This window comes from Talaromyces atroroseus, assembly GCF_001907595.1.
Source record: "Talaromyces atroroseus strain IBT 11181 chromosome Unknown scaffold_8, whole genome shotgun sequence".
NCBI lineage: Eukaryota > Fungi > Ascomycota > Eurotiomycetes > Eurotiales > Trichocomaceae > Talaromyces > Talaromyces atroroseus.
This window is the reverse complement of record NW_017971440.1, coordinates 330384-356459: the sequence shown is the minus strand read 5'-3', so window position 1 is coordinate 356459 and position 26076 is coordinate 330384. Positions and strand designations below refer to the sequence as shown.

General features: G+C 47.5%; 8 protein-coding genes across 8 annotated transcripts; 3 read left to right on the top strand and 5 right to left on the bottom strand.

Moving 5' to 3' along the window:
- Positions 1–655: 655 nt before the first annotated feature.
- On the bottom strand, positions 656–3013 carry UA08_06080 (hypothetical protein; the record flags this gene model as incomplete). Its single annotated transcript, XM_020268364.1, has 3 exons — positions 656–1780; positions 1921–2216; positions 2299–3013. The coding sequence occupies 3 exons, from the start codon at positions 3011–3013 to the stop codon at positions 656–658; spliced, it is 2136 nt and encodes a 711-aa protein (XP_020118658.1).
- Positions 3014–5160: 2147 nt separating this feature from the next.
- On the bottom strand, positions 5161–8917 carry UA08_06079 (Chitin synthase D; the record flags this gene model as incomplete). Its single annotated transcript, XM_020268363.1, has 2 exons — positions 5161–5264; positions 5347–8917. The coding sequence occupies 2 exons, from the start codon at positions 8915–8917 to the stop codon at positions 5161–5163; spliced, it is 3675 nt and encodes a 1224-aa protein (XP_020118713.1).
- Positions 8918–12334: 3417 nt separating this feature from the next.
- On the top strand, positions 12335–14613 carry UA08_06078 (hypothetical protein; the record flags this gene model as incomplete). Its single annotated transcript, XM_020268362.1, has 3 exons — positions 12335–14234; positions 14294–14524; positions 14582–14613. The coding sequence occupies 3 exons, from the start codon at positions 12335–12337 to the stop codon at positions 14611–14613; spliced, it is 2163 nt and encodes a 720-aa protein (XP_020118657.1).
- Positions 14614–15474: 861 nt separating this feature from the next.
- Positions 15475–16811, bottom strand: UA08_06077 (hypothetical protein; the record flags this gene model as incomplete). Its single annotated transcript, XM_020268361.1, has 4 exons — positions 15475–16067; positions 16159–16445; positions 16500–16572; positions 16643–16811. The coding sequence occupies 4 exons, from the start codon at positions 16809–16811 to the stop codon at positions 15475–15477; spliced, it is 1122 nt and encodes a 373-aa protein (XP_020118712.1).
- A 455-nt stretch (positions 16812–17266) lies between these two features.
- On the top strand, positions 17267–18976 carry UA08_06076 (hypothetical protein; the record flags this gene model as incomplete). The annotated part of the gene is made up of 4 exons (XM_020268360.1): positions 17267–17457; positions 17521–17862; positions 17909–18628; positions 18718–18976. 4 exons carry the CDS (start codon positions 17267–17269, stop codon positions 18974–18976), a joined length of 1512 nt encoding a protein of 503 aa, XP_020118497.1.
- A 116-nt stretch (positions 18977–19092) lies between these two features.
- Positions 19093–20777, bottom strand: UA08_06075 (Palmitoyltransferase pfa4; the record flags this gene model as incomplete). The annotated part of the gene is made up of 5 exons (XM_020268359.1): positions 19093–19595; positions 19660–19738; positions 19810–20109; positions 20183–20354; positions 20419–20777. The coding sequence occupies 5 exons, from the start codon at positions 20775–20777 to the stop codon at positions 19093–19095; spliced, it is 1413 nt and encodes a 470-aa protein (XP_020118498.1).
- A 383-nt stretch (positions 20778–21160) lies between these two features.
- On the top strand, positions 21161–23919 carry UA08_06074 (hypothetical protein; the record flags this gene model as incomplete). The annotated part of the gene is made up of 3 exons (XM_020268358.1): positions 21161–21567; positions 21623–21993; positions 22250–23919. The coding sequence occupies 3 exons, from the start codon at positions 21161–21163 to the stop codon at positions 23917–23919; spliced, it is 2448 nt and encodes an 815-aa protein (XP_020118505.1).
- Positions 23920–24389: 470 nt separating this feature from the next.
- Positions 24390–25303, bottom strand: UA08_06073 (hypothetical protein; the record flags this gene model as incomplete). The annotated part of the gene is made up of 3 exons (XM_020268357.1): positions 24390–24433; positions 24543–24818; positions 24892–25303. 3 exons carry the CDS (start codon positions 25301–25303, stop codon positions 24390–24392), a joined length of 732 nt encoding a protein of 243 aa, XP_020118506.1.
- Positions 25304–26076: the final 773 nt, after the last annotated feature.

Here is a 26076-nt window from a genome sequence, read left to right as displayed (position 1 = left end):
ACTCTTCCGCCAATTGCCTTGCGAGCAAGTAGAAGAACTTTTGTTGACCGACTTTGACTTTGTCCAGCTAGCTTTGACATGGTAGAGTACCAAGGCTTGTATGAAGCAACCCTTGCTATGTATCACCCCTAATGGAATATCTACATATCTAGGTACTACTGACTGGAATACAGCATTATAGCCTCACTTCGAAGCCAAAAAATGTACAGGAAGAAGCCTGGCACATTGAGCTAACCATGTTAAGTTTATTGTGTTTCTTGCAGATCAACCATTACTTTCTAATATATACGGCTTAAAGGAGTTCCGCCGTTGCTAGCCAACATACGTACCTAGGTAGTCAATACCACGCATGTAAAGCTATAAATGAGGCATCTACTACTCTAGAATCAACACATAGCGGGTTCAGGACAATCCAGAGCGTGAATGTTTAGGGTAAAGAAGCATGTGGTGATGCCAATCAAGCATGTATCAGCATGTACTTTACTAGTTTACCTATCTCAACCTAGATATATTTGACGTGTATACAATGCAAATATGCTTTCTCTTGATGTTTGACCAAAAGGTATTTTACTACTCAGTAGAATCCTATGAAAGGAAGGTTCGGTATACTAGTTACTTTGGGTACAATTGTATAAGAGCTCTGACTAAAGTATCTTCAGATAAGCAGATTATCTCTCGCCTCATCACTCAGTCCACTCAAAGTCCGGAAGTCTCGCTCGCGCCGACTAACAATGCATCTATCGTCATTCTCCAGTCCAGCCTCGCTGACCCATTCATGCGGCAAGTCAGAGTACCACTCCGGAGCGAGCTGTCCTCGGCGGTATTGCTGATGTCGTCGTCGTCTTTGTGACAAAGCAGAAGACGATCCATACCTTTGACCATACTGCATACGCTCAAACTTCATGAACCCACCAAACATTTCATCCGTATTAGCAACCCAAATCGAGCCACCGTCTGGTGTGTAATCGGCACCGCCAATCTCACCGAAAAAGTCGTGTACCTGTCTAGTTTCGTATGTCGTGGCATTAACAATAGAAATACGATCAGCGGGTTCGCTCATGAGTAGCGTGCGTGGGCCACCACCAATAGGCGAGAAACGCAGAGACCGGTATCCCGCGGTGTCCGAATCCATACTTTGAAGAATCCGCCACATCCGCACGTCCCAGATATTAACGGTTCGGTCTTGGTTACTAGTCGCTATGTGCAGCATATCCGGTGACCAGGCACACGCAAAGCCAAAGTCGCGATGTCCGCCGAGTTGCTGAAGTGTGCGCCCGCTATCAGCTTCAAGGACGTATGCCTCTGGTGAGTCCCCAACAACAAGGCGCATCCGGCCGTCTGCGGACGTCTCCGAGCAGTTCACGGGGATAAATAATTCGTGATCTGAGATGAATTGATGGCTTGCGCAGTCGAGAACACGGATATGTTGGTCATTCGAAGCAAATACGACCAAGGGCGACGAGTTTGTGCGACTTCGAATGATGTCTATGTTATTGGTGATCCCATTCAAGTTCGTTGTAACAAGCCCATATATGTTTTCTTCTCGACTCCCGTTGACATGCATACAGTACTCGCCCGTAAAGCCGCCAGCAACGGAAATGCCATGTTTAGATTGCATTGTGGAGATCTTCACTGGTCCTTGAAACCCGGTTTCTGGTGCCGGTCGAGAGAGATCCATGACGCATCTAACATGTTTGTAATCCGGTGTCCATGATAACAGTTTGGATTCCTGTGCAAATTGCAAAGTATTGAACGACGTAACCGCCATGAGATTCCGCAACTGGAAGTGTTCAACAGTAGCCCTAAAATCCGTGTATAGCGCTTTTTCGCGAAAATAGGGCTCCATTCTTGGCAATTTGCTTGGGCGCTTAACTCCAATATTAGCCAGGGTTAGGGGAGGTGGAACAACAAAGTACATACGTTATCATTTCTAAAATGCAGATTTGAATAGGGAGAATACCACGCATCGCGAAGAACACGAGCATCCGAACGGTGAACACCGAGATTCTCCTTCCACGGAATCTGCTGAATATCGTAGAATTCATAAGCGTCCATGTTCTGAGGGCGAATTACTTTATCTGGCCGAGGCCACTGCGATACATTTGCCGCTTCAAGTGACGGGCAAGGGAACTGGGGCGGCACATGTGCGCTGTTTGCGAGAGATGCTTGTAACCAGCGCTTTATAAATTGTTCAACTGTGAGATTCCGTTCTTGTGCTAAAATATCATGCATGTAAGCAGAGGGACGCAACGCCTATAAGATAAATGAAATCTCTAAAATTGTATACAACAAACTTACTTGCTTGCACAGGAATATCAAAATGCGTTTCGGCTAGATCGGGCTGCCCTGCATCCCAATAGCGATGGTAGCGATAGTCATAACGATTAATAGAAGCCAGCATCTGTCCAAGATGAGGGCGTCCATAATCACCGTCATTATCAGAATCGTCTGAAAAGCATTCGCTGTCTTCATCGTCACCGTCTATCAGTCTGCCACATGAATCTAATTCTGTGTAGAATTTACAGGTGTCGTCCGAATCACTGTCGTAACCTTCTTCATGCTCACTCTGAGATGAAACAGAACTCCACTCAAGCAAGTTGCACTGTGTATGTGCCTCGTTTTCTACGCCTGACATATGTTCAGAAGACCCAGCTAAGGGCCAATGAAAGGATGTAGAACCAGGCCCAGACTCTGAAGCCCGTTCATCACTTGAATAAGAGAGCGTCTCGTCACCGGAATAGGCGTGGCGATCAGAATATTCGACTTGCCTGTAACTACCTACAGGCGCAGTATCTCTGTCATCGATACGGACATTCGATCGATGGGAGAACAGGTCAGTTCGGCGCGAATCAACCGGTGTCTCAGTGCCGGACAAATGTATATAAGACGGTCTTTCCAGATCAGTCGTCGTTTGAGTAAATACCGGCGAGACCGTTACTCGCGATATGAAGCTCGGGGGTGACAGGATAGCAGTGCGGATGCTGTCAAACCCGGAACCTAGGGTTTCTTCCATGATGTCGGTTGTTAGTGGGTGACGCTAGCGCTCTGCCTTGGTCTCTAAGTATCCGTTCCGCCTGTAAGAAAAGCGATCCATTGCGCCCGATGATAATGTTGTAATATTATTGAGTATCCCGAGGGATCATGGAACCATCCAGGTCATACACGAGTTGGTATGCAGATGATGATACTATTAGTAACGGTACTATTTGTCTCTTTTCCTCGTGGATGATAGCAGTGCACGAGTCAGTGCCAAAGACGTCAACAAAGGAAAGAAACAAAAGTCGCAAAAAACAAATAAGCAGCCGCTGGTGAGTAGTGTCCAGCACTCGTTGAGACTGCCAATCAATGACAGAATGGATATCAAAACCGGACCGGTCCGCCAGTGACAGGTCAACACTTATTATTGACTTGTGTGCCTTGTTGGCAAGAGGAATAATCAAAGTGGCTGTCAGCCGTCAGCCCTACTCATCAATCAGCATTCAACATTCATCTCGACAAGATGAGGGGTTAGTGTTTGCGATCAGACTTCAGTCAGGCGGGCATGCAAGGTGAGGGGTTAAACACCGTCAGAACAGGCACGAGAAGCAAGAGAAGCAAGAGAAGCAAGAGAAGAAGACTATAGAGTGTTTCGGGCATTCAACTCAAGACAAGACGAAGCAAGATGGAACAAGCCTCTGCAAAGCACAGCAACAGCAAAGCGTTAAATAGACTGATAGTATAAGCAATGACCAACACCCAGCACACCGGAGAATATAGCTAGCTCTATGTCATAAGAGTATTGTGCGACAACTGCCCGCCTACTTGCTTGAATGTTGAACGACTGTATCAAACAATGTACATACCAACTGATGCTCACTTTCCTTCTCGGCTGATATTGAAATAATCGCAGTACAGCCCGCAGACAAACAGACGCAGGCAGACAGAGTCTTGTTTGCAACCGAGGGAGCGTGTAACGTGAATTGAGCTGCGGACTCGAGGGAGGAGGGGGAGGAGGAGGAATGCAGATGTAACATGCAATAAAAGAAAGAAAAATCCCTGAAGAAACTCTGGAGGTGAACTTGATCCGACCGGATGGGGTTAAGATTAGTCATGCTGTCTGGTACGGTAAGCATGTACCAAGATTACACTATTTGCCCGGTTTGTACAATAAAGTTACCGCACAGACGCGTATCGGCTGATACACGGCCGATCTCGATTATCGAAGAAGATAGCTACACAAAAAGCAAAGAAATAAAAGACAAAAGACAATCAATTGAAAACCGCTGAAGCAGATCCCAGGAAAACCTGACAGCGCAAAGTTCTAAACATCCCTGAACGTACATGTACATGTACATGACATGGCATGACTTGACATAGACTAGCCAAACACCCACAGGGCTGATATATTTTCCCACACAGGACGGGCCACGTACGTGCTTGCATCCACCCAGGAAGCATGTGGATGTATAACCTTTTTTTTAATTGATACTATGCAGGGATTTATTACCACTCATTGGCTTACTGTTCCATGTTATATTAGCTGATGCCCTGCAAGCGGCTGAAAGCAGAGAACTGGGCTCTATTCGTACATGCACGCATCTGTCGACATGCATCACTAGCACAGGTACTAACGACGACGACGACGTAAGCTACGTAGAGGAACGACACTGAGTAGCAAAGACGACGAATACGTATTTGGATCGGGCTCATGGTCGAAAAAAACGTAGACGTGCCTTCGATTACCGGCTCTCATGACTCACGAGTCAATGAGTTCGTTGATTTTCCTAGGGATTGGCAGTTAACTAGTCAGGCATGTAGCTAGTTGACTACAGAGTCGTCACAAAGGTTGACTCGTCACATTCTACGCTGGCATAAAAATCGATGGATTTTTGCTTGGCATCGATTGGGCTAGGTAGTATATTCATTTGCCTGGGAAATCGCAGCGCAGGAGAGCGAGGAAGGAAAAAATAATGCACCGAGGTAAATGAATAATGAATAATGAATACTTCTCAGGACAATGTGCAAGTTATTTATTACCATCATTTATCATGTAGCGCCGCCCCATGGTACAGTACAGTTCAGAGATTAAATATGCCAAGACTGTATATATGCGTATACTAATATCCTTATACGAGATCAGAAAAAGAAAGAAATGAAGCATGTTCCAGGATAGATACCACCCTAGTAATCAGAGTAAGTGTCATAACCGCCTGGGTAGGTGTATGCAGCCGCGGGCAAGCCGCCCGGTGGCAGTCCTTGTGCGTTGCTTATATTGAGTCGTCGTTCTATAAAGCAAATGTCAGTCATTAATCCTTCTGGGAAATAGGAAACAAAAAACAAAACAAAAAGGAGAGATGGATAGAATACCTTTCTCAAACTCGCGCCAGCGCTTCATCGTGATTTTACTGCTGTCAAATTCACCCTCGACATCTCCATGACCGCCCTTGCCCGTATCTCCAGCAGTCTTTCGCGTGTCACCCCAACTGAAATCGTCAAACTTCCAGAACGAGTACACCGGCAGCACAAAGTTCCATATCGGGATCGACGCCAGGTAGATAGCCATCCAGAGAACGTACACGAGTCGGTTGGCGGTCACAATGATAAGAACACCCGGCAAACCCCAAATAAGAGCCAGGAGCACCAACGGAATAATTTGTACCGGTTTGGAAACAATCGATTTGATAACAACGTAAAAGGTCAGACTGATGGCCACAGGCAAAACCAGTGAACCCATCAGATCGATAGAAACAACGAATTGCATACTGAAACAAAAAGTTCCGCACAAATCACGAACAAAGAGCAGCTCAAAATAATTGTGTACAGTACTGTTGATCCAACGACGACGCTGCGACAGCAGCACCATAAACTGGTCCGGCACTGTCGTTTTGCACACTGCCTGAGGAACAAAGACTTGCTTCCGTTTCGGGAATGTCTTCAGCATCAGAGTGGACAGGTAACGATCTTCACCTAGCAAGAGCAGATTCTTCTGGTGCAGTGTATCCACGACATTCTCGGAATAGTGCTCCACAACATCCGGGTTGGCTAAGATAGGCACCCAGTAGTTCTGGCCACCTTTGGGCGCTTTGATACGGTACATGGAGAAACATCCCGGGAGACAAGTGACACCACCAAAGATGGACTCGAAGGCCTTGAGCTGGTGGTGGGAAATGTAGTACTCAAAAACTTGGATCATAGTCACCCAGCTGTCGGTTTTATTGGCAATCTTTGTTTCACCGCATAATCCCATAATTTCCGGGTCCTTCACCATGGCCGAAACCATGTGCGAGAGACTGTCTGGGAACACCTTTGTATCGGCATCGACCATTAAAATGATTTCATAATAATCAGGCGAAATACCGGTAATATTCCAGAACCCGTTAAACATTTCAAACTCAAGCTCCGTCATTCGCTCGTCAAACATGACCTTTTGCAAAAAGGACATGAGGACAATCTGACTATCACGCTTGCCACGATTGCCAGGTTTGGACTGACTAGCCTCGGCGGGAGTTCCGCATTTGACCACAACAAGCATCGGCACTCGTTGCTGTTTTTCTGGTGGGACGATCGATGTTTCACCGTAGTCATAGAAGCCGGCATAGATCTTGGCCATGTTATGTCTCTTGGAACCAGAGGCAACAGCCACATACGAATGAGGTTTAACTTCTTCAGGCGGCACAGCAAAATCGCACATCATGCCCAACACATAATCAGGGGTGGATTTTTCCTCGCCCTTGCCTTTGATAATACCATCGCAGATGACAATGATAGTCTTGTGGCTGTTGGGGTAGTCGGTCAAAGCAACCGAGTCTAGAGTGGAACGAATACCTTCTTCACCTTCAGAGTAGCATGTTACCAGACAGAGACAATGCGCAAGAGGGAACCCAAACGGCTGCCATTCCGGTGGTGGCTGCGGGACGACATTTTCATGGATGAACCCCGCCGGTCCTTCACTAGAACCCACAACCGTTGAATGTCTCTGGTCATATTGTGAGATCATCAGGCTTGTTCGACTGTCACCGGCGGCAGCATTGTGACGCGAGATGGCGTCCATGCTCAAGGACCCATTGCTACTATTTCCACTTAGTTTGTACATCGAACTTGCTGTTGTGGCGGTGGGCACTAGACGAGAGGTGGAATTTTGGCTGGCCATAGTGAGAGGCTGAGTCCTCATCTTAGCACTATCACCACCCACCGCATAGGGGCTTGAAAAACGGGAGGTTGTGGGCAAGAAAGTTGCGCGCTTCCTGGTTGTTTTTTCAGGGACGGGCGGATCAGCAAGACGCGGTGCAGGACGATAGATATCGTCCGACCAGTCTTCAATTTGCTGAGCACGGGCCCGACGATCTGTCGGCATGGTTGACTTCGCGATATCGTACTTTTTGGATATGAACCAGTGGAAAAGGCAAGCCATAAAGAACCTCGCGAACACGACAGATAAGATGAAAATCAATGCGACGTAAAGAACGACCTGGGAGGCAATACAACCAACAGTCATTGTGTCTATGGTTCCAACTTTGATGACCTGGGACAGACACTTTGCGATACGCCTGTCCTCGGAAGATTGAAAAACGTATGTGAGGTCGACTCCCCGAACATCCGGATTTGTCCTCATCTCTGTGAACACATCAGGGTAGCTCACTTGAGAATCATTGAGCCAGGTGAGTAGATCAAGATCCAAGACGTTTCCCGAATACACAACAAGGTTACGGCTCTTATTTTTAATTCCATCCCAGGTATAATAGACGTCGCCGGAGCTTTTCAGACCGTAGAATGAATTCCGAGCATCGGATGAAAGGTGACACATATACCCAAGGTAAGGCGGGGTTGTTGTATTGACAGTAGAGGAGCCGTCTTGGTTATAAGCCTGGCATGGAAAGTACCAGGCAAGGTCTCCATTATCATTCGTAGGAATGTCAGAGCCCTCGGCGAGCGTGATAACGTCTTTGCACGCACCGTTAACATTCTGAAACATAAAACTGCCGTCTTGCCCGCCATATTTGTGTGGAAGATCGTACAAAACGTTGGAACCAGCAGGAATTCCATAAGCGGCGGGGTGCTCAGATCTAGACAAGTCGTAAGCTTCGCCATGAAAAATCATGTAACCGTTGTCGACAGAATTGGCTTTTAAGCGCACGGCCTGCGTGCCGCAAACCGCCGCAGTGAAGCCTAGGGTGATGAAACCAACAAAGGCACAGCACAGTGCAATTACACCGATCAAACCCATCTTCTCCCGCCATGCTCGACGCTGATCTGGCTTCCTCATACCAAGGCACATCAGGACTAGGTCGGGTGCCCAGAATGTGATCAACACACAGTATGCGTACCATGGGCTGGGAGGGGTAATTTGTTGGCGGGCCTTTTGCTGGCGCTTCTCCTCTGTTTCAATATCCTTTCGTGAGCTTCTCCGATAAAGTCTCCTTCTTTTGTGGCGTGAGCTTGGAGCCCGCTCGATCCGCTCCATAGGTTCATTCAAATTGCCGTCGAGGGGATACGCATAAGTTTTCGTGCGCGTCTTTACAGAGCTATCAGTGCTGCCAGTTTCCGTCTCGGCGGGGCCATCCAGGACCGGGTCATGACCAGTTGTTGATGGATACGTAGCCATGTTAGGATTCTGAGCATGCTGCTGGTAATGGTAATTAGGATGATCAGGCCCTATTTGGTTCCTTTCTGGGCGGACTAGTGTCCTTTTCCTGCTTAGATCAGTGGGAGAATCTTGTGATATCGATGCTCCTCGTCCTCGCGAAGATGAATGAGAAACATGCCTCCCATGTCCATGACGCCTTGGCGATGTAGGGGTGTATGGAGACGGAGCTACATCGGGGTAGGATCCGGACTCAAGGTCACGGCGACGTCGACGCGATGAGTCTCTGGGTCCCGACGACCGACTCTCCGGACGTCGCGAGGATGGAGTGCTGTCTGGCTTTCGAGGAAGCGACATTATGGGAAATTATCTGGGGGATCTATCCGATCAAGGGAATGTCAATTATAAGTGTCCACATTCCACGGTACGGGACGAGCACGTAAACTCACCACGTTTTGACCCGCCAAATTGCAGCCCCAGGGGAGTAATGACGACAGAAATAACAATGAGAGTTTGCCTGTTTTTCGCTCCAAATCAAAAGTCTTCAGGCGGTCGACATTTGGAAGGTTCAGTTCAGGGTGAGATGCTGATTTTCTGCACCGGGGTTGATTTCGATAATAATACACTGCCGGCGAATAAATAAGGAGTAGTCGAGTGTTTCGTTCAAACAAACGCCGAAGATGGCCGTGTGGGCTTTGAAGAAGCGCGCGGATTATGTCCGGCTGACCGTGATTATAAGCGAGAGAACGTCGGCTAATGGAGGCTTGCAAAGCGAAGGAGCAAATCAATAAACGGACACGACAAATATGTATGCTATGTATGCGTGTATGTACAGCAAGGAGGCTCAACGAGCGGGGAGCGGCCGCGATAAGGTAGACCTGCCCGCTCTCTCCTGATCTGTAAAGCGCAGCGGATGCGAGGAAGCGATTGATGGTAACAGTGTTGTCTTGCTGGGAAGGTGAGTGAGCGAGTGAAGCGATCGAAAAGAGAGAGGGAGAGAGGGAGGGAGAGTAGTATGCACCGCAGCGGAAGAAACAAATGGCAAGCGCAGCTCAGTGAGACAAAAGGGTCAGGGGCGGTCCACCAAATCACGGGACTGCGACCAGATAATCTTATATCAGACTTGATTTGACTACATAACTAAGTAGTTCTAGACAGGTACTATTCTAATCAGTTGGTATATTTTAATTACAAGGGCTCAGCCTGTTGCACCGTTGTAGCATCACGTTATCATCACATGTCCCAAGGCGATGGCGATGCAGAGTTTTCGCTTGGCCTCCTCTCGAAGACGAACGTCCAATTTCAAGAAAATTGTGAATGTTTATTGACCAAGCTGGCTGGCTGCCTTGGTTCTCAGGCCCGCAGCCAATCGCCTCGCGCAAAGATGGACTATTCGGCACTAGCCGGCCTGCCGTACGTTGATTGGCTGTAATTTATGGGACCGTGGACATTGGCCAGTGCTTCCATCGGGGGAGCCAATCAGAGGGGGCTCGCGGCGTCACGTTATTCGTGCTATTTTCGCGGTCCGAAAATAGCATATGCGTTGATTATTGGAATGATTATTGAACCGATTATTGGATGTGATGCTGGTATAGAGTATATATACTGTACAGAGCAGATCGGCCGGGACCTGAGTCCTGAAGCGACTGCCGCTTGTTCTCGTGTTCAAGTTCAAGGTTTTCTAGCTGCCAAGAAACATGGCCACAGATGAGGCTGACGAGAAATTGGATTTGACTTTGGCGTTTTTGAATATGAGAGCATTGCGGAGTACTCCGTATTATGTATCAAGAAGGCTAGCGTGGAGCATGAAATAATGTCCGATCCAAAATTGAAAATGCCCTGGCTGTTAAGGAGTCAATTGGCTGAGACGATGAGATTCACTAAGGAATCAAAGATCAATGATCATTCAGCAAATGCCAGATGAGGCAAGAGGAAAAAAAAAAAAAGAAAAAAGGCCTAAACTCTGAAGCATGCTCAGGCGAGGTGGGAAAACACTGTCTCAGACTAGTCCGTATCGGGGCTAGGCGGCTACCTTTGTCTCTTGGAGTCAGAGTCCGTAGGAGAATAACCAGCCAATAACCACAACTACCTAACGAGAAGCACTTCCTCTGCGGAATGAAGATTTCCTTTCGAACCAGCCCTGCGAACATGTTTTCTAATTATGCACCGGGGTGTGGTCTTTGGAACCCAGTGAGCGGACGGTTTGCAGGGCATTCCGGATAGGACTGGGCAAAAATCGAAAAATGGGCTGACTGAGTGAACCCTGATGATAACGTTAGGCCATCGCCCCACCAGACAGGTGCAAGTGGCAGGGTTGCACTTCTCTGCATGCATCGTGAAAGCCGGCATTGAAACCTGGCATGTTTTTGTGCTACCGATGATGATATCGAACTCTGGACAATGGCATTGACGTAGGATGATGGTTGACGAAGTCATTTTGCGCGATCGTCGTTTAATCAGAGTTGATCGGAATATAACTACTCCGTGCTCCAGAGCTTGGAGTCCTACTCGGTAAAGCCATCCCTTTTCTTGACTCGAAAGCGAAAGAGTTCGCTAAGCCAAGGTTATATCCATCAACAAACCCGCTCGGATCCCACGGTTCGACAAGCTCGAGTGGAGAACTGGTACGCACAGGAGCCAAACGAAGCAAAAGGAAAATACGCACACTGTCTTACGAGGCCCGCAATTCTGGTAGCTAGTGAGGTGCTTTCTTAATCGAGCACTGGGGCATACGGCAGTAGAGGCACGTCGTATTCGATGCAGACACCCCCGCCAATGGTCAGAGACACCTTGGCTGTTTTTCCCTGGCCGCCGACCGGTCTTTGGTATACGATTTGCATAGAATAGAAGCAGTGAGAGTGCGTTTGCAAAGCGAGCAACAAACTGAGACTGACGGGCTCCTTCATAAAATCCTAATGCCTGCATTGACAGACTTAATACACGGTAGCACTCAGCGCTTGCTACTTGAGTACGTAACGCCCAGTAATGCTACTGTAAAGTGCATTACTAGCACTACTATTGTTCGTCGCCATTTTAGTTAGTGAGTGGTTTATCGTTATTATTAATTGATTAGTTTGAGTAAACTGAGCGCGGGTGTGCTCTGAGCCTGAGGCTGCCTTAAAAAACGTTCTGGATAACTTACGTGCTTGGCCGCATCCGTCAGCCACGCTCGCTCTCGCGCTCGCTTTCTCCCTCTCTCGCTGCAACTGCAACCACCTTCCTTTCTGACAACAGCCCTTCGCTCGCTGGTGGTCGACTGCCACGGATCTTAACGTCCATTTCCATTCGCTTTCGACACTCGCTTCAGAGGGGAGGGAGCCTCTCTTTATTCGTTTCTTTCGGAGGTAGTCTCAGGTGAGACTTCCGCGCCTTCCACCACGCCCCTGTAGTCTTGTCCTCGCCATGTTCTTTATTCATGGAGAATGCACAGTGCCATGCTGATTCTACGACTCGCTCTCACAGGTTCCATTGTGACGATTCGAGACACCGACTGCCGCCGTTTTATTTGTCTGTACAGTATTGTTCAATCCTATATTCGATTGCTCGCCCGTTTCTCCCACTCCAACCGAGTTACAACGCCTCCTGTTTGTTGTATTTCTTTCATATAACGAGGGCATTTCTACACCCTGCTCAGCCCCGGGACTTCCGGGTCAGCCTTCCGAGTCCATGCTATAGCAACTTGTCGGTGCACGCAGCGAAGTTGAAAGAATCTGACGGAGCAGTGACTCGCATCCCAATTGCCTCCCACCTGGAGCAACATTGAAACGCAACGCAATGGCCAGCCCGGTCAACGATTACTTGGTTCGCCCTTCCTCGATTTCTCCTCCACCGCCTGTATATCTACGATCATCTCCCCCTCCCCAGTCAACAAATGCAGACAGCTCGCCCGATTCCATTATTTCCCCTTCAGCAGACCGACTTTCCTCGACGCCAATTCCCAGGAAGCTAGTTCCACCAGCTGCTCTAGCTATCAGCCCTGAACCACATATCCAGCCTTCTCCTCAATCACCCGTGCGAATCGATGCCTCGGTCTTTGATCCGCAGGCTTCCAGTGCTATGATTGAAGGCTCTGATGATTCTGCTCTCGCCCACTCGTTCAACTTAGACTTGTCGTTGTCGAATATGAAGATCTCGGAGCCAGATGACGCGGGTGCGTCTGCGTCTGCGTCAACACCGCACGTGGGCTCCATACCGCCGGAATACTCCCAACATGCAGCCGACCGCCATACGTCCGCCAGCACTGGTTCATGGTCGCTAGTAGGTGGCAATGAGAGAGATGACGGCTCGAAGCGACCGTCTACCGAACGTCCAGACTCGGCTTCGAGAGCCTATCATAATTCCAATTCGTCAGATGCTAGCTTATCGAGTTCACAGCAAATGGACTATCAGCCGCTGCAATATCACCATCGACCCTTTCGTGACTCACCAACCGGGCGCCGCTCGGGCTCATCATCTGCAGAAAACCTTCCGCATGGCAATCAACTACTCGCCCCAGCGAAGGGCATTTATGGTGCTGGGGTCTCGCGCCCATTGTCTGTCTACTCCTCCACATCTGATCTTCGAGCTCGCTCTCCAAACGGTTCTTTTATAAATCTACACGGCCGTCGTGCATCTGGCCACTCCCCTGATTCCCGTCCAAAGTCGACTTATGTAGAACTTCTGAGCACTCCATATCCCCAACAGGTACCGTCGCCAGCCGCAAAGAACAATGACCACCTGAGAACGCTGTTGGGGAATAATGTCTCGTTGTTAAGTCATAAACAAACATTCGAGATGTATCTTGCCAATGTCAAGAAGACTAACGACCCGGCCGTTCAATATGAGTTCGCTGTTTTCATGATCAGTGCCATTCAGGAAATGTACTCCAATGAGGATGACGAAGTGACATCGGTCTCGCTAAATAAGGAGAAGGAGAAAGCCGTAGCGCCAGACATCACGCGGTCTCGTTTATTGCTCGAGGCAAAAGCGATTTTGCAGAGGCTTTCGGATCGCAGCTATCCCTTTGCACAATATTATCTAGCAGATGGATTGTCATCCGGGCTCTTCAGTAAAGGGAAAGTAGATTATGAGCATGCACTGCCCCTTTTTGTGCAAGCTAGCAAGTATGGCCATGCAGAAGCGTCATACCGTGCTGGGTTGTGTAACGAATTTGGCTGGGGCTGCAGGGTGGACGCTGCCAAAGCTGCCAATTTCTACCGGGCGGCTGCGACCAAGAATCACCCCGGTGCCATGCTGCGACTCGGGCGAGCGTGTCTCACTAAGGATCTGGGTTTAGGAAACCGTTACCGAGAGGGGTTTAAGTGGATGAAGCTTGCTGTCGAGGCAGCCGATTTTCAATACAACGCAGCCCCTTATGAATTGGGCTTGTTACATGAAACTGGATTTGGAGATGACATTTTCAAGGACGAAGCATATGCCGCTCAGTTGTTTACGAAATCGGCCGATCTTGGCCACGCAGAAGCAAACTTTCGAATGGGAGAAGCATACGAGCACGGATATCTGAAATGCCCTCACGATCCGGCATTAAGCATTCATTTTTACACCGCGGCTGCCCAGCTGGAACATCCACAGGCTCAGATGGCATTGTGCGCGTGGTATCTGCTAGGCGCGGACCCTATCCTAGAAAGAGACGAAATGGAAGCGTACGAATGGGCCCGTAAGGCTGCCGAACAAGGTAAGGAATTTTCATCAAAACCGTATGAACTAGGGCCGAGGCTAACCAAATCATTGCAGGACTGGCCAAAGCTCAATATACCGTAGGGTTTTTTACGGAGAGTGGAATTGGATGTCGACGCGACCCTCTTGAAGCCAATGTTTGGTATGTGAAAGCCGCTGATCAAGGCGAGGAGCGGGCAAAACATAGGTTGGCAGCGATCCAGGCGGCTTCAGATGGAGCAAATCCCGTTTCGGCGGCGGCGAAATCCCGAAAGAAGAACAACGATAGACGGCCTTCCCAGGGAAAAAGTAAGTCTTCTAAACAATCGACGATGTTTTCTTGCGGCATTTTTAACCTGCATATAGAGGAAAAATCAAAATTCCTTGGCATATTCTAAGCCTCCTATGAACGATTTTCACCTGATCTGATACATGATTTCTAACTACAAAATCTGCCTTTCATTTGCTCGCCGTTTATATTGCATCTCATTTCTTGTGTGCGAGCGCCTTGCCAACAGCGAATTTTCAATACCAGCCGAAAAACCAGCTTTTCACCAATCCCTACTCTCTCATGCTTCACGCTCCCAGTTACATTGGACCATATCATTGGATTTTTTTTGGCCATTTTCTCCATAAAAATCCCATCCATCATCTCGGCTAAACAGCAGCTCGATCTGCCAAAGTTATACCAACGTCAAGTTTACGTTCACATTCACATACATCGCCCAACAAAACAACCATCATATACATATCGACGCCGCCCTTACCGGACCTAAGGGTTCATATCATTGTTAATGTCTTTTTTCCTCTGCTATTATCGTTGTTATTGATTTGACGAGGGAAAGGAAGGGCGTGTGAATAAAATGCATTTTAATATACGAACCCAGACTTGACCAACTTCATGATGAAAATTGATCAAGTCTCAGCATGTCTTGAATCCGATTCTATCTTTTCTCCGTTTCGTTGCGTTTTCAGGGGCGTTGTGAAGCATATAGGAGCTTTGTCCTGTCGATTTTGATTTGATTTTATTTTTTTTGCCTTCTTGCAATGAAATGCAATCCCCTCTTCCTGTCTCACGCATATAGCTACTATCAATCGGGTATATATAATAGTATAATATAAGCAGTTTCAAGCGTTTTCATACTGTTCTGGATCCAAGCACACCAATTTTCGTGTATCTTTATATCCGCTTATTACAGAAAGAGCAGCCCCGGAAAAAAGTCATCGTGATGTGTATGTGTGTGCGTATGTATGTAGTTTTAATATCCCCTCCGCCTCTGAAACAGATTAACCAATCTCCCCCCCTCCTGCAACCTCTCCAAATTAATCCTCAACACATCCAACGCTCGCTCAAAATACTCATCCCCCACCGAACTAACATGCGGACTAATCTGTATGCCCTCTACATCCCACAACGGATGCTCTTTTGGCAACGGTTCTGGATCCGTAACGTCTAGCGCCGCGCCGCGAATACTTTTGCTGCGCACCGCCTCAATGAGCGCGGAGGTGTTGACGATTGGGCCGCGGGATATGTTTGTTAGGAATCCTTTTCTTGCCGAAGAGGAAGGGAAGGAGGAGGAAGACCAAGCCTTGAATTCTTCGCGATCAAAGAGATTGGTTGTTGCTGGCGTCAGGGGCAAGGAGATTACCACATGGTCTGGTTTGGTTGTCGAGAGGAAATGCCGCAGCTCCTCTTTGCTGGTGCCATGGTGCCATTCCACTGGTATAATGCCGTCTGGGTCGCCTGTGCCGGGCACGATGTACCCGTTATCCTTGCGTGATTCAGCTGTGTTTTTGGCTGAGGCTGTGTAGGCGTAGACCTGGGCGCCTAGGGAGACGGCGATTCGGCCGACTGGATAGTAGTTACGAGTCGTTAGTAAGTCAAGCGAGACAAAACGGTCGTAAAGAGAGAGAAGGGAAGAGGGAAAGGAGAGTGAACAAACCCTGCCGTCCAATACTCCCATATCCCAAAATGGCAACTCTCTTCCCAACATGATCCGTCAGTCCGGAGGGGGCATACTGTCGCGCATTGATCCATTCATGTCTCTTCTGCCCTTCGTATAGAGCATGGTAGTTCCGCGATGAGACAAGCCAATTCAGCAGAATCCACTCGGAGATGGGCGGGCCATGGATTCCCGAGCTGGTGGTTAGCGGTAGATTGGTGCGTGTGATGTACGGCTCTTTGATTATTTGGTTTACGCCGGCGGAGAAGGTGTGGATGAGCTTGATGCTGGATATCAGTTAGTAGAGAGGGACAATGGCTTGGGGATATTGAGAGGCGTACTTTGGTATACTCTCAGGCAGAGGCAGGTATTTTGTGGTGTTTAATGCGATGACGGTCGCCTCAGCGAGTATATCTATGATATAGTCAATGTGAATGTCAACTAAACCTTCTCCGCAACTCTTTATTATATAATAGATTCTTACCCTTGGGCACCGTCTCCTCAAAAGGCTTGGTGATGTCCACCGTCAAACCTGTGATTTTAAGATTGGGAAACTGTCCACGTATCTTGTCCTGCCATGAGTCTGGCCAGTCAGTTGCTCGCAATATCAGGAGATGGTCCAGTTCGCTGTTGAAAAAGCCTGCTTCGCCCATTTTATCGGTCTATATAAGGAACTTAATGAGGTAGAAGCAAAAAGAAAGGGATCGGTGGATGAGAAGTTATAAGTAGTCGGTGCGGGGAATAGTGTGATATGATAAGCTGCAAGTATGTAGATAAAGCAAGGCCATTGGCTGCTGAAGCTGTGACTTCAGTTGAGCATTGTGCAATAATTACTGCGCACAGAACTGCATAATTTTCGACATCGACATCGCGAGAGAGTTAGAAGTGCTTCTCAAATATTCAAATTGTGGCAAGTCATGTGATTTCAGAGCGCCTTCCCGATTAGGCAACTGGCTGGTCGTTGCTTCCTGAGGCACAATTGGAAACGCAATGGGAAGTTCCGTTTGTTCTTCTTGCTCCTTTATAACACGTCAATCTTCAACCTCTTCACTCTTGCCATATTCATGCTCAATTCATCGTTTTGATGAAGAAGAAAGGCATGGCAACTATGGCCATGAATTCAACTTTTATCCCTGCTGAGCTCCAGCACCTTCTCCCTCTTGACAATGAAATGTCCTTTCTGCTGGGAGTCTTGAGTCTGTTGGGTACGGGCAATGAGGACTTTGTGTATCCTGAGTTTTTCGAAGTGCTCTCCCAGCAAAACCCCAATGACATGAAGCCATGCCGGGATGGCAAGAAGTAAGTTCACCTCATTCAATTTGACCGCCTAAGTACTACTGGCAATCTACTAAATGTTTCAAGATTGGAGGGCACTTATCCAGGTCTCGTGCAGCGACAAGTTTTACAGCCGTGGACCAACGCAGAAACTCTCATAGCCTACTACCCACGGTTCGATCGGTCCGGTTTTCTGCACTGTTTGAGTCTCGAGCAGAAGACGAAGGCATTTGCAGCGGCAGCTAGATTGTTTCGAAAGTTCTTCCCTGAACAGCATGGTGAGACTAGCATGTATCTGCAATGGCTCACTTGCAAAAAGTATGCAGGCCATGTTCTCGCCTTGGCTGCGCACTGGGGCAACTTCGATAGCGACAATGAGACCCTACGAGTACCAGTAGACTTTGTCTACATACTACGGCACTGTGCAGGGTAAGTTCTGTTGCTGTCTTGTTGTACACCGCTTATACTGTGGTAGATACTTTCGTGAAATCAATCTTCGGGCCAATGCTATTTCCATGGTCGACATCGGCTTGATAATTATGAGTACTCAGGACTTTTCTTCATCACAGGAATCCAAATCGGATCTTGAATTGTTGAATGCTGATTTGCTGAGTATCCAAGCTTCTGTTGCTATCCAGCTCGGTGATCATGCCACAGCAGCAGTAGCCAATTCACTGTGTCTCGAACTTCGGAAAGCCAAAGACGCAGGAAGATACTACAAGACGTATCTGCTAGACCAAACTTCAATAAACTTGGCGTCATTTGGCGCTGCAACGGGTGAATACGAAGACGCTCTGGATTTGTGCAATCTGGTTATAGCACAGGCCCGCCAGCATGGAGCTGGATCCCCTGAAGCTAGAGACGTGGAAATGCATGCAGCGACTATGGCGGGCAAAATTCACATCTTACTGAATGAGTTTGACAAAGCAGATGACATGCTCGTTTTTGCGAGTCTCATCTTCAATCCTACCTCTGATAGTCCCGTTTTCAAGCGAGCTGTTGAGCAAGCGCGTGGGACTTTGCGTTATGCGCAAGGAGATTTCGTCCAGGCTAGAGACCATTTTACCAATTCGATGCTTCCCCTACAGTATGGGAAAGTGATGCACTCGGGGCTGCCGGACCAGGAGCGCACCATCAGCATCTACTACAAATTAGCCGTAATAGACGTGCAGGAAGGAAAAGCCAGAGGCGCTGCGTGAGTACAAGCTCAGGTCCATTCAAGTCCTTATTGTGTGATTGTTTTCTTACTAACTTTGCTTACACCAAACCTTTGTGTTTACGTAGAATGAAAATTCGCCTCGCCTTGAAGATGTGCATGGGCCCACCCTACTTTAACGTATGGTATGGCCTATTCCACTTGCTCTGGGCACGAGTCCTGAGAAAGTTCCACGAGTTTGCAGCTTGTTCGGCACGCACGGAGAAGGACTTCCCGGAAGATCATGACAGAGAAGCAGAAAAAGTGAAGACCGATTTGGAATCGATGGGATGCCAGAGCGCTACAGAGGAGCAGTTCTTTCAGTTCATTCCATGGGATCTGCGATGATCTCAACATTGTTCCAGATCCCCAGAATTGCCTGCCATGGTAATCCACGAAATTGAGATCCAAAATTTATGCTATTTCCTGCCTTTTAGTTTAAAAATACACTATTCTAGGTTACCCTACATTCCAGCTTTAATCCTGTCCCGAACAACAGATAAAGGCACATCTTCTTCATCGTAGAATTCAACGTCTTCATCAACACCAAAATCATTGAGCCTCTCCCCCTCTTCATTCCTCCAGGCTTCTTCACCTTCATCAATATCAATATTGCGATTTGATTCACGCACTTCATGCACCCATTCTTCTTCTTCTTCTTCTTCTTCTGCAACATCTGCACCATTTTCTTCCTTTTCCTCTTCTCCTTCTAAGTCAGCATATATCTGCGATTGCCCATTAGAACGTTTATCTTCCTTGAAGCGTTCATGAAACTTTTTGCGCCGCCGAATATTATTAATATCGACCCCTTGGCGTGCCAAATCTTGCTCCTGCCGTTGCCTGAAAGCTGCAATTTCGTCGGCAGCAGAGTCGAAATGAGGAACACTGAATGGGTCACCTTCCACGACCGGGCGTGGCCTTCGCGGAATGCGATCTGGATCTGGTGGTGGCCAGGACACATTTGGATCTGGGAAACAATAAGATCAGCATTGAAAATATATTGGATTGTTCAACCGGTTGATTCTATTCACCTTCGAAGCCATTAACTTCAAAGTCCAAACCAGATTTTCGATCAGGTGTTGCCGCAAAGGGCCAAAACCAGCTGATAACCTAGATCAATCAAATATTAGATAGATCCCTTCAACGTCGAAAATACCCATGAAAAAAAAAAGAAACCATACATTCCAACTACCGCCCATCCCGGCTTTAATATTGCTAAAAATCCCAATATCATAGGGAAACTCCTGCTTTTTGATCCTGATTTTCAAGCCATCAGGCCCATCAAGATAACCGCCAAAGTGGCGCGCTCGTCGGAGAAGCGTTTTGTGGCGCTCGATCTCCCACGACTCGATTGTGCTGACGTTCGAGCCTAGAGACCAAAGACTTCGGAGTAGGAGGACCACAAGGGCAAATAATGTCATGCTATTGACGACTATAAGGATGAAGAAGTGACATAGCGCTGGTACGCTGGGGCCAAGGTACTGTTTTTATTATCATTATTTATAAATGTCAGCCACTTTTCCTCCACCCTTGGATGGATTTCGGTTTTCTCACACTAGGCAAGTTCCTGTTATCCCACAGAACATCAATTCTTGTTAAGATAAAAGATTCAAGATAGATCATGGAAGTAACGGCATAAAATAGGAAACGCATAAAGTGCGGGAATGTGAAATGAGACACGCAGTTGCGTGTCCAAGGGCAATGGTGATCCATTTTCGGTATACAACTATAGCTTCAATTAGCTATGTATCATAGAAAATAAAATTGCCACGAGATACACATGTCATTACCGTTGACAGGTCTTGCAATGATGTGCTCTCGGCGGCTTGAACGCGGCGCACTTCCTGCACCATCGTTGCCGAACCGAAACATCAGCGTCTCCCTTACTTTTGCCGTCTTTATCCTTTGCCACAGAAGACGACTTTGGCGACCAATCTTTCGGCAAGCGGCCAGGATCGACAGTGCAGGCACGGTAATAGCTGATCCATATACAAGCGACCAGGGTGTTGAACTTCCATGTCTCAGCCTTGCTGAGCGGTCCTGGTTCGAGGAACAGGAAGAGAAACTGAGATGAATATGCAAGAAAACTTATGAGAGCGGTGACGGCGGGAATCGCCAAAGCCCCGAAATTAAGCGATTCGCCTGCCATGGTGGAGGGAATCAACAGTCGCTGTGCATGTTCAGGAGGCGTTGTCGTTGAGGCGGATCACAAATCATTTCTCGCGGTCCCGGCTAGCTACGGCCTGGGTGCCTGATCTACAAGGCAGAAATTCCTCCAGGGCCATTGACACGGCGGTTTTGGTGTGCTTGGCCTAACTGTCAGCTTGGACATGTTTTTATTTTAACCATGCCCACGATCATGTTAGTCCAAGATGGTCACATGAATCAAGCAGTATTTCCACGATGCGTGAAGTCGATCACATGACTTCGCGTGTCGGTCGCGGTCACGGGACGCTCTTTCCATTCCTGACTTTGAAGTCTTGATTTACAACTTCCAACGTCAGGCCTGGGCAAGGGCAGACAGCCTTCAAAATGCCAATTGCAGCACTGCCACCATCAACCGCGCAGGCAATTGGCTCGTCGTCAATTCTGCCCGACCCTTGCAGTGCCGTCAAGGAACTAGTAGACAACGGGCTGGACGCAGGCGCAACATCTATCTCCGTGGAGATCTCTCAGAACACGCTTGACGTGATAACAGTCAAAGACAATGGCCACGGCATCGCGCCGGCAGACTTCGACCATGTGTGCAAACGGGCATACACGAGCAAAATCCAGACGCTGGATGATTTGAGGAACCTCGGTGGCCAGTCGTTGGGATTTCGCGGTGTGGCTCTTGCAAGCGCCGCCGACATGGCTGATAATCTCACCGTCACAACGAGAACGAAGCGCGAAATCGTAGCTTCAGTGTTGAAGTATGATAGAAGGGGCCAGCTGGTCAGGTAATGAGACGAACTTCTATAAGAAAATTTGTTAAATTGATATTGATAATGGCAGTACCGAAAAAGCATCTCATGCTGTCGGGACTACTGTATGTTTGACGGGTTTTTTGAAGAATGTCCCTGTTAGGCGCCAGACTGCAGTCAAGAATGCTTCTAAAACCATTACCAAGCTAAAGAAACTTCTTCAAGCCTATGCAATCGCGAGGCCGGTCACGCGTTTGTCTTTCAAAGTCCTACACAGCAAGAATGAGAAGGATAACTGGACTTACGCACCATCATCAACTGCAAACGTCACTGATGCATCTCGCAAAGTAGTCGGCGTCGAAATCGCCGGGCAATGTATTTGCAAATCCTGGCCTGAGGATATTGATGAAGAATCCAATGCGTCAATAAAGCTATTCGCTTACCTCCCAAAAGCAGATGCTGGTAGGTCCTTTCTCTCCGGAGTGGTCAATCAACATCTAAAAGAACACAGAGTTTTCCAAGATCGGCACTTCTGGTCAATATATCTCCGTTGATGGCCGTCCTCTCTCTTCTATGAGAGGCACGTCTAAGGAGGTTGTCCGATTATATAAGTCTCACATTCGTTCCGCGGCGAAGACGAGAGGGATTACATCGCTATCAGAACCATTTCTCTGTTTGCACCTCTCGTGTCCGAGAGGTTCTTATGATGCAAATGTAGAGCCTGCAAAGGACGATGTTCTATTTGCAGAACGAGACGAACTTCTAAAACTGTCGGGGGAATTTTTCAAATCAATTTATGGTGAGCTTGACAGAAATCCAGAAGTTACAGAAAAACCCTCAGCTCCTGTCAATGGGTTCAATCTTCTCTTACGTCAACCTGCTGCACAAGAACCGATTTCACCCCCATCCACTAATCATGTTCCTACTGTCATAAATAATCCAAGACCTACTGATGAGATACCACAAACGAACTTGCAAATTTCTACTCCAAGCGAGGACGTATTATCGGACGTTGGAAATGACGAAACTTTATCACATGACAATAGCCTGAATCCTTGGTCTATCACCAAGACGAATTTCTTCAATAGGTTGCCACAGTCGAGCAGAGCAGATCAATTTGTTACACCAACTAGGCAAAGTTCGGGAAGACAAACAGCTGGAAAACATGCAGAAGCCATCCAATCCAGTCACTCTGAAATTTCAAGCCCGCATTCTCAATTGTCTTCAGCAGAAGTTAGCCATTCGTTGCCTCAAAGATCCAGTTCGACCTCTGTTAGAGAATTCCGCAGTTCCAAAGGCTTTCCAGAGGCGAGAAGACGTGATAGAGAAAGACATGGAAATGGATCTCTTGAAGCATGGTTCATGAATAATAACGGACCCACGCTACGTATAGAGCAAGCATCTGATCTTATAGAAACGGAGAGCGTTATGCTTGATGATTTTGACACCGACGACCTCATCGAGTATTCCCCAGGAATCGTCAGCAAACCCTTTAGAATTCCACTACCACACGAGAAACGTGACTTTACAAATCGTTCACGACGGCCTCTTCACTCTCCCGATATTGAATCACTTGGTGTTTCATCACCGGAAAGAGGACAAAGTTCTCCAGTCATGGAAGAAAGGGCATCAAGTCTTCACAGAGCTTCAGAGATATCCAACAGCCAAGAAACGGAGAGAGCACTCGATTTTGAGCGCAGGAAACGCGAGGCTAACATCGCCCATCGACAGCAACTACAAGACCGGCAGCGGTATTTAAATACACCAGCGAGCAGCCAATCTACCTCAAACTCTCCACATCATAACCGGTATTTGGCGGCCAAAGCAGCTCTTTCTCAGCATAACCAACAAAACCAACCGGTGTTAGTACATCGGCAGAAGGGGGTATTTTATTCGACCGACCGAGTTCAAGAGATTGACCCTCGCGTATATCTGATGCGCCATCAAGCCGAACACCAAAAGGAATCTTTCATACCACAAGCGAATAATGTAACAAGGCCAGCTACAGAAAGAATACCGACAAACCGTTTACCACTAGAGAAGATCCCCCATGGTTTCGGTGTCCACAATCTCGGTCTAACTCTCGATATACCTCGTGATACGAGAGATCTAGCTAAGCAATGCAAGCATATGGTAGATGTTGACTTCTATGTTTCGGGAAGAGAGGCAGAAGATATAGACGTGGACTTTCACTCATTCAACCCGCTTCATAATCCTCATCTCCCGGAGATATGCAAGGTGTGGGAAACCAAACTAGCGAATCTCATCAAGGGCCAATATCGTCCGAAAGATGTCGATTTGTGTAGTGCTTCTGGTGGATCTGACGACGCGCTACTCGAGAATCTCGATATTTTCGCTGCTATCAATTCAATGAATGCAGAAAACTGATCTTCATTATAATTATAGTTGATCTATTACATGAGATCGATCCGTGTTTGAACTCGAAGTGTCTTAACTGCTAGATCTCTCGATTATGAAATATTTAGCATTCATCTAAGCTGCAGCTTTCTGAGCTGAGGGACACTTATTTGATGATCGTTGTTGAATGGGTAATGGATTACTAAACAGATATGGGTTATTGTGTATTATTAGGCTTTTCACATTGAAGTCCATACGACCAATATGATATTAAAATTGCATAAATTCCAAAGAGTGAGCTAAGAAATTAAACTCCATAAATAGATACAAACAATCGCTCTATAATCGCAGTCATGACCGTTCGTATATACAAACATAAGTTATTAGAAATATCCCATAGAGAATTGAACGTATACTAGGTAAATTAGAAAGGTGATACTCTCAGCCGTTGGAAAGTGAGATGCCAACAATCAGTTAGATCAAGTCCCATCTAACCCAATTCAACAGTAATCGCAATCGCTATTGCGAGCAGCGCTAATATAGCCTATATCCAATCCATTCAGTTAGTGTATACAGAAGAATATAGAGAGAACTAATACATGGGAAAATAAAGAAAGTGAGAGGGAGAAAACGCACCAAAAAAGTCAACAAACCGACACAATTCACCTCCCAGCCCCCAGAGACAATCTTCCCCCTGGCAATCGCATTCTGCTGTCTCCAAAACCGGTATGCGCCCACAAGCGCCACGAGGATTGCGCACACCTGATATGCAACGCTTATGGGAACACCGACAGAGTGGAAACTGAGATGCGCAGGATGGTTGCTGCTCTGGCTTTGGGACCTCAGACGAAAGATTTGTGCGACAAGAACCCCTTGCATAGAGAAAGTGGCTGCTGTGCGCATGTAAGCTAGGAATGTTCTTTCCAGGGCTAGAAGATCATACATATTGTTAATCAGTTCGTATTAACCCGAAAAATTTGTGAGGGAAAATGGGAGATATACCGAAATAGTCCCTATTCCCCTTCTGAGGAACGTTTAAAGTGACATGCCGTGCCCAAAACCGTCTCAGCGCTTGAAAATGCTGTTTCGTTGTACTACTAGCAGACGAAGCGGCAATACTGCGGGCCTCGTGGACACTCTGTCGCGGCGTAGAGCGGTATTCGTCGGATGATATGGATGCTGTGGAGGGGGTACTAGGACTGATGATTTCGTCGAGCTCGGTAGCTTCGCGCGGACGACTGGAGTTGCTTACGGTGCGCGAGAGCACGGGTCCTCTTCTTCTGTGTTGTTGTTGTTGCTGCTGCTGTTGGTCCTCGTGAAATGGACCTGACGGTGAGTCGTCGCGGTCAACGCCAATAGGTGTGTGAGGGAGAGGGTCATTATCGCGATCTGCGACTGCGACTGCGTCTGCCATTGAGCGTTATCTCGACCTCGTCGAATGGACGATGAATCCGTGCTGCTGTGCTATATGATGTGTCGCATTGCATTGCCTTCAACTTTTCACTTTCCGTCCGAACTCTCCGTTCCGCTGCTAGATAATCTGTCCGATTGTCTTCTATGTATCTGTTGTCTGTCTGTCGGTACCATCGAAATGACGCATTCAAGCTTTCAGGCTCCAAGGCATTCAATCCACCTGGCAGCCAATGAGAAGAGCCCCACGTTTCTAAGACTCCGCCGCACGTTCTCCATATTTTCCGCTGGCAGTGCTCCAATCAGAGCTGAGCAAAAGTATGGTGCGAAATGCGTTGATTGACGCAGAATACACATTTTATCCAGCTCGATAGGAAGATAAGTGAAGCTGTCAGGGCAAAATGCACCTCAGCCCTACCGCCGAGGAGGCTAAGAAGCTAAGATCGATCAAGCACATTGATCTGGCCCAATTGACCAATGGCACTGCTTTGCCGCTATGGCGACATCGTTGGCCAATTGACACGCGCTGCTCACGTGATATCTATCTATCTATGTGGATATACAGGTGTACTTTTCAAGGCTGTAGATTCAATTGTCTTGTTTTCATTCTTGCACCTCTTTACTCTTGCAGATGAATGCATGCGCTGCTTGCTATAGGTATAGTTGGTATCAAAACATTAAATCAAACCAAAACAATGACAATGAAACTGTGAAAGGACCATCGTGAAGTCATGGAAACAACAGAAACAAATAATCAGTCACATTGCAACAATCCCA